Below are 15,339 nucleotides of genomic sequence, written 5' to 3'. Positions count from 1 at the left end.
GCCTTTTGGGAAAAATATTTCAATGTTATATGACTGATTTTGAGAGAAAATGTCTTAGGGGTGCGGGACATTCATGAATACAGGGGATAGGTAAAATAAGATGAATACCATGCAATATAGTACATTTTGTTGCATATTGGCAACTTTACTTCCGCGTAAAGAATGTAAAGTATGCGTTGATTAGTTTATGTCAAGTCTTGTATGACGGAAGCTAATCCACGAAAGAAGTGGTGCAGGGATCAAAGAACCTGAACACTTGATGATTGGTAGAATGTAGTACGGCTCAACGAATCATTGTTTACGTCGTTTCCTACAAACGACCAAATGTATATATGTAGAACCTCGAAAGCAGCCGACGATGTGGATTGCTTGCTTTCTATATAGTACATCTTGTTGCATAGTGGCAACTTTACTTCCGTGTAAAGAATGTGAAGTATGCGTTGCTCAGTTTATATGTGAAGTCTTGTATGACGGAATCTAATCTACGAAAAAAGTGGTACAGGGATCAAAAAACCTGAACACTTGATGATTAGTTGAATGTAGTATGGTCCAACGAATCATTGCTTACGTTGTTTTCGACAAACGACCAAATGTGCGACCTACGATGTGTATTATCTGCTTTCTGTAGTCGGGCATGTTGGAGGTTTCGTTATGATTTAGGCGGCAATATCGTGGTATTAAGCTTTTCAGCTCATTCACATCGTTGGCTGAATTAGTGCGCATAAATATCACGATATCCTCAATGAAATCCATCTCCAACATTATTAAAGCAATTTGCGGATGTTTTGGCACAAGAATGGGTCGACAATCAGTTGAAAACTATTGAGACACACTACGAATCTATTTCACGAAGAATTGTCGATGTTTTGAAAGAAAATGGTGCCTAAAAAACTTATTAATAGATAAATGTTGTGTACATATTAGATATTCATGTATTTTGATTTTTGTGACATTAATTATAAAAAGAGAATTGACGCATGACCACTCTATATAATACCAATAATAATAATAATTTATTTTGTAAACAACGGTTGATTGCTATTGCATCTTCGCCAAAATCAATAATGAACAATATTTGTGTCATTGCCCGTTACATAAGCCGCCGTTCAAACAGAAAATCCACTACATCAGCTGTTTCCTACTATTCCATCAATAACGACTCGAAATCCATAATTAAACCGGTAACGATCATACTCGTCCGTTCTCTGCGTATCACTTTCACCCAGATGCACTTGAAGCACTCTCATCTTCGATTTTCACGCGGGATTCGACCGGCTACAGACCGTCGTCGTTCCGTCCGGCCCCACCACCGGTACACCACGCTTAAGAAATCCCCCAGGTTATATAGGATACCGACGCGGTCCGCCATCGACTATCGTGTTGGTGCTCCTTCCGATGTGATGTCACGATGGTGTCTGAACGACTGGTAAGTTGGTGATAATAGTGCGCGCGTGATAGTGATTACATTGAACAAGATTTCAGGTTTCGATTCTTATTTGTTTGTAGTTTATATTCTTCTTATCTCTTTCGCTATATAGCAAGTGTATAAATATAGTTTTGCTAATGTTTGGTAAAGGGGGCCCAAAATAACTTAGCACTTGTAAATGTAATTTGAAATATGACTCCGAAATCTTTCACATTAAACCATTTTGTGCGTATTAATCAGTAATCGGTAGTTTCAACAATTCACAACAGACCACAATTTTTTGATTCCATCAAATATTATATCAAAAATATCAAATATGCTTATCAAAATATTTGTTTTTATTTTCTACAATTTTTTGAAGAATTTTTTCTAGAATTTTTTCTTGAAGAAACATGATAACACTGTGTCGAAAAAAATGCTTGGATCATCGATCCATTTTTGCACTTATTCAACGCAGTGACAGCGAAGTCATCCTCCCTTGTTGTGAACAAGGAGCTTTCAGAAGATTTAACAGAATATCAACGTATTAACATCATAATTCGTGCAACGCGCCTATTATTCGCTATTGCTGGTCTAACAACAGATCGCCTAGGTATCGATGTTTTATATATACACAGAGTAACTATTTTTAACCGACTTCTAAAAAGGAGTAGGATCTATATATTATTGTACATTTTTTTAAAATGTATGTTTGCCGATTTTTCCGCCATTTGCGGACGAATTTTCAAAATTCTTTTTTTATTCGAAAGAGTGCACTTGCGAGGTGGTCCTATTAGAACTAAGTCAGGATCTGATGGTGGAAAATCCGGAAAAATCGAGGGAAACCCTAAAATTTCAATAGCACGTATACTGTTCCCACATATTTTTTTATCTAAAATAATCAGATATTTGGTATAATGTTATTGCTGAACTGATGTAATGGAAGACCGGAAGTCGTTCTGTGTAAAAGTTGTTCAGTTTGCATGTCATATGAGAAGCCGTAATAGGCAACTGCTTCTATGCTGTAGTGATTAGAGCTTTCAGTTCAAATGCGGATGTTGCAGGTTCGATTCCCGGCGGCATTGACTTTTTGTAGTTGTTCTATAAAACAATATAAACAATATAAAGAATATTAAGAATATAAAGAATATAAAGAATATAAAGGATATAAAGAATATAAAGAATATAAAGAATATAAAGAATATAAAGAATATAAAGAATATAAAGAATATAAAGAATATAAAGAATATAAAGAATATAAACAATATAAACAATATAAACAACATAAACAATATAAACAATATAAACAATATTCAATATAAAAATGATAATATAATTTTGTGACATATACAAAAAATTAAATTAGGAGCAAAACAAAATTAATTTCAAAGATTCGCTAGGTATTAACCTAAATTGTATGTATATAGCAGAATATAAAATACGTATAGTAGATAGTGTTAATTTTTTCATCCAAAATCCGGCTTGTAGGACCATGCAAAATTCTTAGGTTCAGAAATTGTACACTGGCTGCACTGGTCCGTGCGATTAACGAACAAGTTACATTCGACGTCAGATATTCACGAATCTGACCTCATAGGATATCTGTTATCCTTATTGCTGTCTTTATTTAGTAGGATATTTGTTATCCTTATCGCTGTCTCGAATGTATGCCTTAATACTTATATTATTATAATTATTTACAGTTCATTTTCTACTTTAACAATCGAAGCGAACCAAAACAACTTTCAGAAGATTGCTTCTTCAACGCCTTTTTAACTATGAATAATGAGAATATTCTAAGCTCTCTACGAGTCTCAAAATGTGATAATATGCGAATACTATATATAGAAAAATGTCTTGGTTCGCATTATCTATTGTGGCCGGCATTCCACGTCCACTATGAACACATAATGTACTATATGCTATTTTAATATTTTATTGCTATTTTAGAAATAAATATTAATTTTCCAATACTTAATTACCAATGAAACAAAACGACGTTAACAGATAGGTTAAATAAGGTTTTTGTTCATTTTTATTTAGTTATTACTACGATTATTATGTACATATGTTGTTTTAAAACGTTTGATTATTTTTTACTGTTTAGTGAGTTCCTTATTTAATTTTGAAGTCGGTTTTATTTTTTTGTTAAAAATATTTTATTCTAAAATAGTATTTTGAGTCAATTAGTGTGGTGACAAAGGTTCCTTTCATTTGAATCTTACCTATTGGTTGTAAAGGTCTGAAACAGTTGAATCAACAACCGTGATAGTTCTGTGAGAGTCTGTATTTTCATCCAACAGGTCTGCCAAATTTTCTAAAAGTATTTGATGTGTTTAGGCATCAAATTTTAAAATAAATAAACAAAGAAAATTAACGAATGTTGTATATGAAAAGTTTGTTCATTCCAGGATTAGCATTTAATACTGAATAAATATCCAGTGTATCTACAAATGTATCCACATGAGTATCCACATAAGTATCTACACACTTACACTGTACACCTTTTCTTTGTTATTATGGTTTGGTTAGATTATTTAACAGATGCTTATCTTGATACTTAATACATAATTTTACCAAAAGAAAGCGCTTTATATGCAAAATTATCTGGGCGCAGATAGTATACTTTATCTATGTTATGAATTTCAATTCTCTATTGGAAAAACGACTCATATCATGAAGGTTTCTAAAAGTTGATTTCTAAAAGTTCGAGTATATTAAAAAAGAGGTCGCCAACAAAACAGGGAGTAACATTCGGGTTTTTAAGATGTAAAAACTTTGTATTTATTGAAAATAATAGCAGAACCTTTAGTTTGGTCAATATAATTTTCTCTGTTCTTGATGAATGCCCATGTATATTACTAATTTCGATAGTTCTCACCATAATTGGTTAATTCTCAGTATTTAAACAAACACAATAATAACAAATGTTTCAACACTCTGATGTCCAGCCTTCGCTAAAATTATATTTTAATATTTAGGCCGCGCAATGCAACTGTGTAAATTTTGCAACAGTATTGTTTTTGTTTCTCTTAAAAGTTAATTATGGCTATCTCGTTTTGCCCTGTATATCTAATGATTATTCTCTATACTTGATGATCATCAATTACTCGCCAGTGGTGTTAGATTCACGAAAATTTAATCCTCCAGTACAACTATTAATATCATATAATAGTGATTATTATAAATCAATATTTCACAATAATAAAAATATTCAAATATCATGATCAAGTATGTTTTGTTGGACCTAATTGCATTTAAAACAACATGGTGGACATAGATTAACAAAATATACTGGTTCTTATTGAAAATTAATGAATATGAAAAACTAGGTATTGGAACCATTATGTTTCAGTAGTTTAATACGTAATTTTACTTATATTCGTGTTAAAAAATGGTGCTGTAGTTTTTCAAACTTCTGTTATTTCAAATTCTGATTAACCAATTCCAGAAGAATGTAATGTTATTTTTATTTATTTAGATCTGCCTGGCATTTGGTCTTCTATTAACGCTGAGACCATCTCTTTGCTTGGAGGAAGAAAATAACTCCACCATTGCGCAGAACTCCACTGTCAAAGGAGAAACCGAAGAGCTGGTACAGTCAGAGACTAAGGATGGTAAACTGGAGATAATCAAGAGGATTAAAAAAGTTAATGCTGATGGATCGTATACCATCGGATATGAAGCTGATGACGGGTCATTTAAAATAGAAAGCAGAGACGTGTTGGGCAACATCAAAGGAACATATGGTTTCGTTGATGATGAGGGAAAGATAAAGCGTGTTTCGTATAGTTCAAGCAATGCCAGTGATGTTTTCGGTAAGCCCACGGTTTCAGTGGCACCACCTGATGTTCCGTTTACCTCCTCGGTGGTACAGAGGATTCCGAAAGAAGGAAAATCCTCGTCAACAACAAGAAGACCAACGGTTACCGAAACCACATCGCCTTCAACGACAGACAGTGTTATTCAAAGCATTGCTCGTAAAAGGCTAAGCAGCACACGTAGACCTAACTATAACAGAGTGGAAACGTTGAAAACTATACCGAGAACCAACACCAATTCAGTGGTATATTCTTCGGCGGCACCCAGAGTTTTATTGCAACGACCATCAGTTACATCACCACCCAAAGAGTCCATACCATTTAAATCAGAAGGACAAATAGGTAGACCTGATACTTTAACGGAAAAAATAACAGCCGATAAACCGGTTACTGAAGAATCTGTTACGGATGGAGGTGTTTATCCTGAATCAGTATCTTTCGATGTTAAAGAACACGTGTTCAATTTGAAGCAATCACTAGGTGACGGGGATATGCCGGATGTGTATAACAACGACGCAACAGCAACGCCCAGACCATTGTTTACAACATCACGACCTACCAGGGTGTTTCCCGTGATATCTAGCACCACGGCTTCACCTATATCTGTACCAAGACCTAACTACGTAGCTAATTATCAGAGGGAACAATTACAGCACGAGGCTACCAGTCCTCAGTACAGTTCTACAGAGGAAGCCTCCACAACAACTGATTCACCACCTGCAGTCCCCGTCGTCCAGATCCCACCAAGCGATGGAGCTAATGCCGAACCTTTAGTCGCTATACGTCATCCTTTCCAAGATGGTGCCATCTTGGTTCCTCTCAGTCAACTGCAAGGCCGAATCGTTCCTGTTGAAAGTATGCAAGATGTACAGGAAGCAAGGAATCATTATCTCACCCAACAACAAGATGCGACCGTTAGTGTAGAGGTGGAGAAGCAGAACGTACGAAGACTGCGTCCGCCTCCATTAAGACCACTTCCAGTTCACGTGGATCAGAACGGGTTTATCCGAGAAATGCCTCCAAATGTACCAACACCCTATACGTTACCTATACCCATTACTCCAATACCCGTTCTTGTCAAACAGGTTCCACGAACAGTTAAATACGTAAACAATGATGTCGAGAATGACATCGATAGTATTCAACCTCCAGTCAGTACAAGAGACTTTCAAAAGCTACTAAACCAGTTGATTTTGCGTCAAAAAAAATTGGAACAAATAGGTACTTGGATGCATCAAAAAGTACAGTACCAACCACTTCATTCAGCTACAACCAGGGTGGCACCAGAACCTTATTTCACCCAAAAGGTTACACCCGCAAGTCTGCGATCGAGAGAGTACGAATATGAGACCATTCCTCGTGATATGGGAAATGAACGTTCAAGGTACGAGAATCACTATGTTACATCCAGACCAAGGCTTATGGTACATGGTCAAGCTCCAGTATACAGACAAGGTATTTTTTTAAATTAATTCATGCTCTATTTTAGGGGAATATAGTTAGAAGGAAATATCATTTTGATTTACAAACCATTAACGATATAATTTTTTTAATTTAATAAACTTTCACTAGCACACACTAAAACATTCCTTTTTTCACAGTGATGTTCCTCTTTGTACATTTTCTTGTGGGGCTAATAAGGAAGGTCTCTCCGAAACGTTAAATAGTAGCCTGATATCATTGAGACGCCTTATTTTTTATTTACCCTACTATACCGGAAGCACCTATATTCCGGAAAGTAGTTGATGTGGGAATGAAGAAAATTTAGAGACTGGTTAAACAACCTAAAGCTTGAAATGAGTGGAAAATATTTAAACAGCTTTTTTTGTCGCAGACATGTGTAATTTAGACTTCTTCGTAAAAATAAAATTGCTCTATATAAGTCATGACATGTGAGGGTTTTAGAACAAAAATACTTAGTAGTACTAATGTAATAGCTTCGGTCTATTCTGTATGGAGTTAACAGCGAGTGAAAGTTGATTCATAAGCGTTCTTTATATTCTATATTAAAAACACAAAACTTCTACATACCAGTTATGAACAAATTTAAATATGCAAGCAAATTAAAAATTATTTTTACTCCTATTTAAATTACTATCCATATTTTAACAGTTTCAACAAGCTCGTCTTTGTAAAAATTTTATCTAACCAGAGTATCATCAGTTCCTTGATTATTAAGCACCACACTTAAGATAACTTTTGCTGAAAGCGCCTTTCATCCAAAAGGCGGATCTCTCGTAAAAGTTTGTGAAGAACTTGTTCACCTTTCTTTAGGTTTGTTCTTCATTTATTCTTAAGCTATATGGTTCTGAATAACAGTTCAATGAGCGCATAACACTATAATCAGCGAATATCAGATCGGTCAAGAAGTTTGTAGCTTTAAATTGAACATTGAAATTGCAACTAGTTAACTACTATCTAGTAATTTTTCCTTCATATTATTCTTCAGACCTATATTTAACACTTTCCATATAGTGTTGAAACACTTGTTTCCTCTTAAATATCCAAATAAGTCCACTGTTGTCGAGCAGCTTTCTGTGACCAAGTAATCTCCCTTACTGTTATTGTAGACAATGCTCCTTTTCACATATCCAGTCAATTCTTTCTTGTATAGCCTTTTCACCTGCATGTCTATTGTAGTAATTGTTTGCCACATTCCGTATCAATTGTGATAAGGTGGAAGACGCAATACTCTGTGGAGTAATACATTGTTCGGTCATATGATCCATCATATATTTTTTTCAGGCCAATTTCTAAACAAAATAAATTACATAAAATGCAATTAAAATTTTTCTGTGTGAATACCAAGTAACAATTTGAAATAGATCACTATTTAGTATGATTTCCTTAACACTTAATTTATGTATTCAAAGTCATTCCTTAATTGCAGCTTTTGTCGATGTACTTGTTGGGGTCTTCTCCAGCAGTATGGTATGGTACTTTATCCGTAATAATAACAATTACTGATGGTTCCTCCAAGTTCTCTAAGAACTGATTTTCAAACCACAGCAAATCATCTTCAGGTTAATTTTTTATGGTGGTCACCCTTGGACTTGGAGGAAGACACTAACTCTGCGCCAGGAGTAAAACCATTCTAGTTTCATGAAGAACAATATATTTACACTGAATTATTAATGAATATTATGGCGTTTATTTCTTTCCATGAACTTTTGTTATCTTTACAGTATTTTTGTTATCATCTTGCCATGAGTAATGATGTTAACCATCAAGAGCATAAATTTAAATATACAAATTGAAATAATAAGTCTTACTTAATTTTATTATATGCTTTTAAAAATTGTATCCTTTTAAAGTAATGCCTAGAAATTCCATTAGACCTCTTCGTGGGTTATCTTAACAACATTGAGATCATATATTACCTAATAGTATATAAAGGGTATGTATATTATACAACACTCAAAGAAGCTGCATATTTCTACGTTTGATATGGATATTTTCCAGATTAACAGTATCAATATTACAAGTAACACTTATTGAAAAACTACTCACTGTTTCCATGCACTTCATATATGTTATCTCTGATAGAGCTAATATCAAGGTGATTTTGATTCGTCACCTCTTTGATGACACTAATATTCAGTGCAGTTACAACACGGCAAAAAATATATTTTTAATAAAAACGGCAGTAAATTAATATCTACCTCTCTAACGCATTTTAGTGGCAAGAGGAGTTCTATCTAATGGCTTCGGCATTATCAATTTGAGTAATAATGAGCAGCATATCATTAGAGTAATCATTTGAATCAAAACTAGGAAAGCGCTAAAACAACGTTTGCCCGCTTATAAACTGTAATTATTATAACTAATGTTTTGAGGAATTTTGTAGACGTTTGACAACCGGACGACTTCTGTATACTCATTCTGTTACAAGTTCGAACTTATCAGATAGTATTGTATCTCTTGTTAACTAGATGAGAGTTAAAATATTGCCTGGTTCTAAAACGAATTTAGAAATTGTGGCAAGCAATATATTAAATATCTTGACGTGAATTCCCTGTTATTTTGAATAGGCTATAATTATTCTCCATTTCTTAATCCACTCAGTAGTGTTATCGATATCTGTATTCTATATTGTAGTTAATAGTGCATCATCAACAAACATGACTATCGTTACAGTTTCACATTTAGGGATATTACAAGTTAGTCAATACAACATACAAAATATGTTACTTATTTATTTTTTGTTTTAGAACAATCGCAGACAGAAGAATACCTTCCGGTGGAAGTTCGAGAGATGCTTTTGCTGCGAATGCTTCAACTAGCGATGAACCCCGCAAGACCTTTGGAGGAGGGCGAGGAATCCTTGTCCTTAGCTTCAGTGACCACTCCTCAATACCGGAGAGTGCCAGTCCGTAACGTGGAGATTCTCGGGGAAGAAGATGAGACGAATACACCGACGAGACGTCGGTTCGGCGTCCGAACCAAACGTTTTAAAGAAGAAGACATGGACTACATGGAATAGTGAGAACCGAAAGCTTTGTATATAGTTTTTTTTTGTTAACACATGTAATGCACTATTTATTTTATTATATATTTATTTTTTTATACGTGTATCGCAATCGACCGACAGAACCATTAAAATTCACACTCTTCACGATCGATGAAGATAAACCCGGGCGATTGCGTACATTTTACCAAAGATGTGAACCAACCTGTGAGAAACGAGCCGCTAATCCTTGTCGTTCTATTAAAAACAATGAAACAATAACATTTACATAGATTTTTATTTCAACCATTTCTACCACCGGCAATTTCACTCGAGCACAATTAAAACAAATGACGAAAATAGGGTTAACAATGCATATAAATAATAGTGGAACTGGTTCTTGGCCTTCTGGAGGCGTCAGCGACCGCGTAACTTTCCTTTTCATCGAGACAGATATCTCCGTTTGACAAAATTGTCGTGTTTTGTTTTGTTGTTTCGGCAAATGGCGAAATATTTATTGTTACTGTTAAAGTGTACAATTTTAGATGGTTATTCTGATAAAATACTTCGTGTAACAATGAGTATTTTGTTTCAACTTGATGCACAAGTCCTGCCGTAATAAGTTATGATAAAAAACAGGTTAATTAGAAAGTAGATTTGTTGAAAGTAGAAAAACTAAATTCGTAAAAATGTTTTTTAATATGTAATTAGTATATATATATATGTATATATATATATATATATATATATATATATATATATATATATATATAGAGGATATATATATATATATATATATATATATATATATATATATATATATATATATAGAGGATATATATATATATATATATATATATATATATATATATATATATATATATATATATATTAGAGAGGAGGATAGAGGTATATAGAGAACAATGAATCTCAATTATCTTCTTTTTCTTCTTTATTGTCTTCTGTTCGCCTGAAAACTCTCACAGGTACTGCCTCCATTTAGATCTCTCTCTGATGCTCTGATACTCTCTCTAATAATCTCTGGCAATCATTACACTGGCAACAAGCGAACGGACATTGCAATCCCGATTTTTTGCATCTACAACCTAATCCATAATCAGCAAATAATTTCGTACGAACACAAATGATATATTTAAGCTACTTCCAAGCTGCATACAACTATATCGAGCACTGGACATATCTACTATGGTATTTTTGATCAAATTAATAGAAAGAGTTGATCAAGCCGCTATATCGAACTAAGAAAACACAAAGAAACATTTTACTATGTTATGGCGAAGGAATTGTAAACTGTATCATTCAATATCGAAATAAACAAGTATTTTTTCAATCAGTGTTTTCAACTGTCGTGCAAATTCCTTCCATAAAATAGTAGCGAGTGTTCGGACAAACAATCGCATCGACAGTCACACATTCCGACTGACCGAACAGACGAACATTACTACAAATAAATAGCCAAAACTATTTATTCTATCAAAACTATGCATTCAACTTTGTGCTATATTTTGGTTGATAGTTACTTCAGTTGGTAGAAACGAAGAGCGTATCCTAGGTGTTAACTAATTTATTAACAGAAAACTATTTGAAGATTTTATAGTAATCCTTGTTGGAAGCTGTCAGGCCTGAATGATCAAAATAGTTTGGAGGCAATTAATAGAAAAATGTAATAGATGAAAACCCATCTCGATCTCTCAAAGAATCTTCAGATAGCTTAGCAGTTGATTAATCAAATACTTTCGAATGTTCATATGTAATGGGAATATTTCCATATTGCAGCTTCATTGCTTTTCATGTAGAACAAAAAAAGTTTTCTGCGTTTTATTTGACGCTGAAAAGTGGATAAATTGCAGCAATCTAAAGCGCCAGATGTAATGGGTTAGTCTAGGAGAGACATCGACATAGATATCGAATTGGAATATTCATAAAAACATATTGTTGCAAATAGAAAATAGCGAGTAATAGACAAAGTCGTACTCTAGCATGGTAATGCTGGGCCAGGATACCCTTGCATCTGGAATTGAATATTTTGTCGTGCCTAGTTTACTCACCGGATATAGTACCTTGTAACAACCACTTTTTTTGATATATGCAATATAGCATGGCTAGCCCACGGCTTCGAAATGCTAAAGAATTATAGTTATAAGTTGTAATATTAATAGTTGGGACAGTCGTGTAAATTTATGTTTACGTTAATTCTAATTCATTAGATCTTTAACTGGTGTTCCTAAAATTTATGACATGGGTAAATAATTATGGCCTGATATAAAACATAACATTGCATTGTATTGAACGTCTGGTGAAATAGACAACCAAAAAAGGTACCGAGTGAAGAGAATATACGTGTTCAACAAAAAGGAATCCCATGGGCTCTTTGTCGAGTGTTTCGGATAACGGGGGTTCAAGAACCGAGGCTAGATGAAACGTGAGTTAAATAACTTGATTGATACACTTTGTTTTTAAAACAATTTATTTAATAATTACTTTTACTAAATTATTACAGAGACAACTTAAATACGTGTAGTTCGAAAATTAAGTATATGTATTATATTTTTTTTTCTTTCGTTTTCTAGATTGACCAGCTAGAACCAAATGGTCTTCGGCTGATGCCGCTTCAGGTTCGGGATATCTTTATTTTGCGGGCGACAGAGACCCTGGGTACGACTGGGTCTGCCGTAGTTTGTTTACTACCGAGGTTTGTGGACGGGTAGGGATTTTATTAAGGTGTTATCGTGTGCTAAGGTTCCTATGGAGAACATTACACTGAGCATATTTATGAAATTTTTCACAAACGGGATGCCTGATTCGAGATGTGTGTTGACGTTCCTCATAAACCATGGGGCATGGAGTAACACACGGACTTTTTTGGATTGGAACAATTGGAGCAGTTCAAGTTGTCTCTCCGAGACATACCTATAACACACCTGTGCTCCATTGAGTCAGATTGGACGGACTAGCATTTTATACAGAGTCGCTTTTTGTGGGATTGGGAGTTTGCTTTTTCTGCAGAGTAGAGGAAATAATAGGCTATACACGCCATATCCTTTGCAAATGGTGTGCTGGATTTGGGCAGGCCATTGAAATCTGCGGTCGAACTGGAGACCGATGTGTGAGACTTTCTGGAGCCAATGGATAGGGACTTTGAGACTTGGATGGATTTGGAGGCGATAGGCGCGAAACTCCTTCTTGCGTTGGAACAGAGTAGCCTGAGTTTTGCTCGGGTTAATCTGAAGCCACCAGAATTTGTACTACGCTATCGCTTGGTTCAATTGTCTTGAAGTCTGTCGCGGATGGCGTCGAGATTGTAACCGGTGGTGAAGAAAGCGATATCATCTGCATAAAATGCTGTGTGGGAAAGTTTGTAGGGCGGGAAATCAGCCATATAAAGGTTGAATAGGGCTGGGATTAATGGAGCGCCTTGCGGTACTCCTGCGAAGATTTGTTTACGAGAAGAGACTGCGTCACTGATCCTCACCTGAAAGTATGAATCTATCAGGGATATTAGGTCATTCGGTAGACCTAATTTTTTAGTTTTGGTCTTAGTTGGTCTTACTTTGGTTTTACTTGGTCGAAAGCTTTGGAGACATCTAAGAATATGGCTCCTGTGTTTCGCCCTTTTATCATTGCCTGGTGGATAGTTGCTGCGACGCGGGCAGCTTGATGAAGGCATGAACGTTTAGCACGGAAACCAAAATGTTCGTTTGGAATTATGTGATATGCCTCTGTGAAATTATTTAAGGCGTTTAATATCGCCTTTTCGGCAAGTTTTGGATTTGGATATTATTGGCGAGGCGGGGTTGGGGCAAGATAGGTCGTTTCTACCTACATAACTCGTGTCAGATGTTAGGCCTGGTAGAGGACTCTTTATGGCGCCGATAACCATAAATATCAAGAAGACCCGAAATCCTGGAATGTTCGGAATTTCCTTAAGAGTCCGAAACGCACATATTTTTACCAACGTGAGAAGATCCTAGCTGGAAGAGTGTTTCCCACCCCGATATTCTAAGTGAATCGGAGTACAGAAAATTGTTTCTTGGACCAGTCTTGTCAACCACCACCAAGAACCCGAGGGAGGAGCTTCAGCGATAAAACACTGTGCATCAACAACGAGAGCACAAGAATTTACATCGACAATGAAGACAGTATTTACATCTACAACGAGGAAATGGGAAGAAGAAAGTATTGAGTTGATTTGATTAAAGAAATAATTATAATGAGCATTGGTTAACTTCTCCATCCCCCAACAACAACATATATATATGTATATATATATATATATATATATATATATATATATATATATATATATATATATATATATATATATATATATATATTATACTAGCGACCCGCCCCGGCTTCGCACGGGTCCAATGCTGATACTAAATTAAATACACTACAGAAAAAATATGAACGTTTTATATAAAAACATAGCGGCCCGCTCCGACTTTGCACGGGCATAAAATATATATGCCTATGTCACTCAATGAAAACATGATTAAAATCGATCCAGTATTTCTGGTTCATTCCTTACTGCCCTTGGCCTGCACGCATTAAATTTGAAGTAAAACAATTCCTCTTCCCCTATACTTACTATGAAGATTTCCTGCTGTCTTTGGAATATCTAAATTCATACAATTTTTATTACATTACACATTTTTAAACGCAAATTTTAAATTTGTAATATCTCCGAAAATATTTGTTTAATTTACATGCTGTAAGGAACCATATTGATCTATATTAATTGCACACTGTATTTAAGGTACTTAATTCGATAAGGATTAATGCCGTATTGCTTAAAATAGCTTCGTAAATAAGCCATTTTCTCACGTAAAAAGTAAACAATAAAAATGGTTAATGTGGGTTATCCCTAAAAGATAAACATATACCATCGCGGACTTTTTTGTAGACCTTTTTATGGTGTACAATACTGTAGTACATTAATTTGATCTAACTCGTAGGGTTAGGCAGCGTTTTTGCTAATTGCTAAATAAGCCTAAAAAAATAGGTTAATTTACGACATCACGTTAGAAACCTCTAAAATTAGCAATGTTGCCTTAGTATATTATGCATGTATTATACATATAAACCTTCCTCTTGAATCACTCTATCTATTGAAAAAAACCGCATCAAAATCCGTTGCGTAGTTTTAAAGATTTAAGCGCACATAGGGATATAGGGACAGAAAAGGCGACTTTGTTTTATACTATGTAGTGATAACTCGTCATTGTGTATTAATTTACTCAAAGAAGAGAGAAAATAAATTAACACATATAGTACCAATTTTACACAATAAAATGCATTTTTAAGTGAAAAATTATTAGAACTTCAAGCACATAACATATACATTTCAACGAAATTTCTAAATGATAATAGCAGTATATTATTAACTAGAGTGATTATAATAACAATTAATTACCATGAGTAAGCCTTTAATATATAATAGCACCTAACAGCAATAACTGGATCAATTAGGAGTAATTTTCTAATTAGAAACAATCCGATATCGTTCAGTTCGTAATAAAAATGACTGATACTTGGATGGAAACGATATACGGAATTTGTTTGAGGTATATCGCGTTCTTTCGAATCATTCCCCCAGTAGATTTGGAAAAGAAATATTTTAAGAAACCCTGTACATTCGATTA

General features: G+C 34.6%; 1 protein-coding gene across 1 annotated transcript; it reads left to right on the top strand.

The window, feature by feature from the left end:
* Positions 1-1,368: 1,368 nt before the first annotated feature.
* Positions 1,369-9,838, top strand: LOC143201319 (uncharacterized). Its single transcript, XM_076412313.1, has 3 exons — positions 1,369-1,426; positions 4,887-6,681; positions 9,438-9,838. The coding sequence occupies exons 1-3, from the start codon at positions 1,409-1,411 to the stop codon at positions 9,707-9,709; spliced, it is 2,085 nt and encodes a 694-aa protein (XP_076268428.1). The 5' UTR covers positions 1,369-1,408; the 3' UTR covers positions 9,710-9,838.
* The last annotated feature ends 5,501 nt before the right edge of the window (positions 9,839-15,339 follow it).

Source organism: Rhynchophorus ferrugineus, unplaced genomic scaffold (assembly GCF_030347505.1).
Source record: "Rhynchophorus ferrugineus isolate W39M unplaced genomic scaffold, kcgeb_rfMv2 rfM1, whole genome shotgun sequence".
NCBI lineage: Eukaryota > Metazoa > Arthropoda > Insecta > Coleoptera > Curculionidae > Rhynchophorus > Rhynchophorus ferrugineus.
Note: the sequence above shows the minus strand (reverse complement) of the source record. Positions and strands in the feature narration are given on the sequence as shown.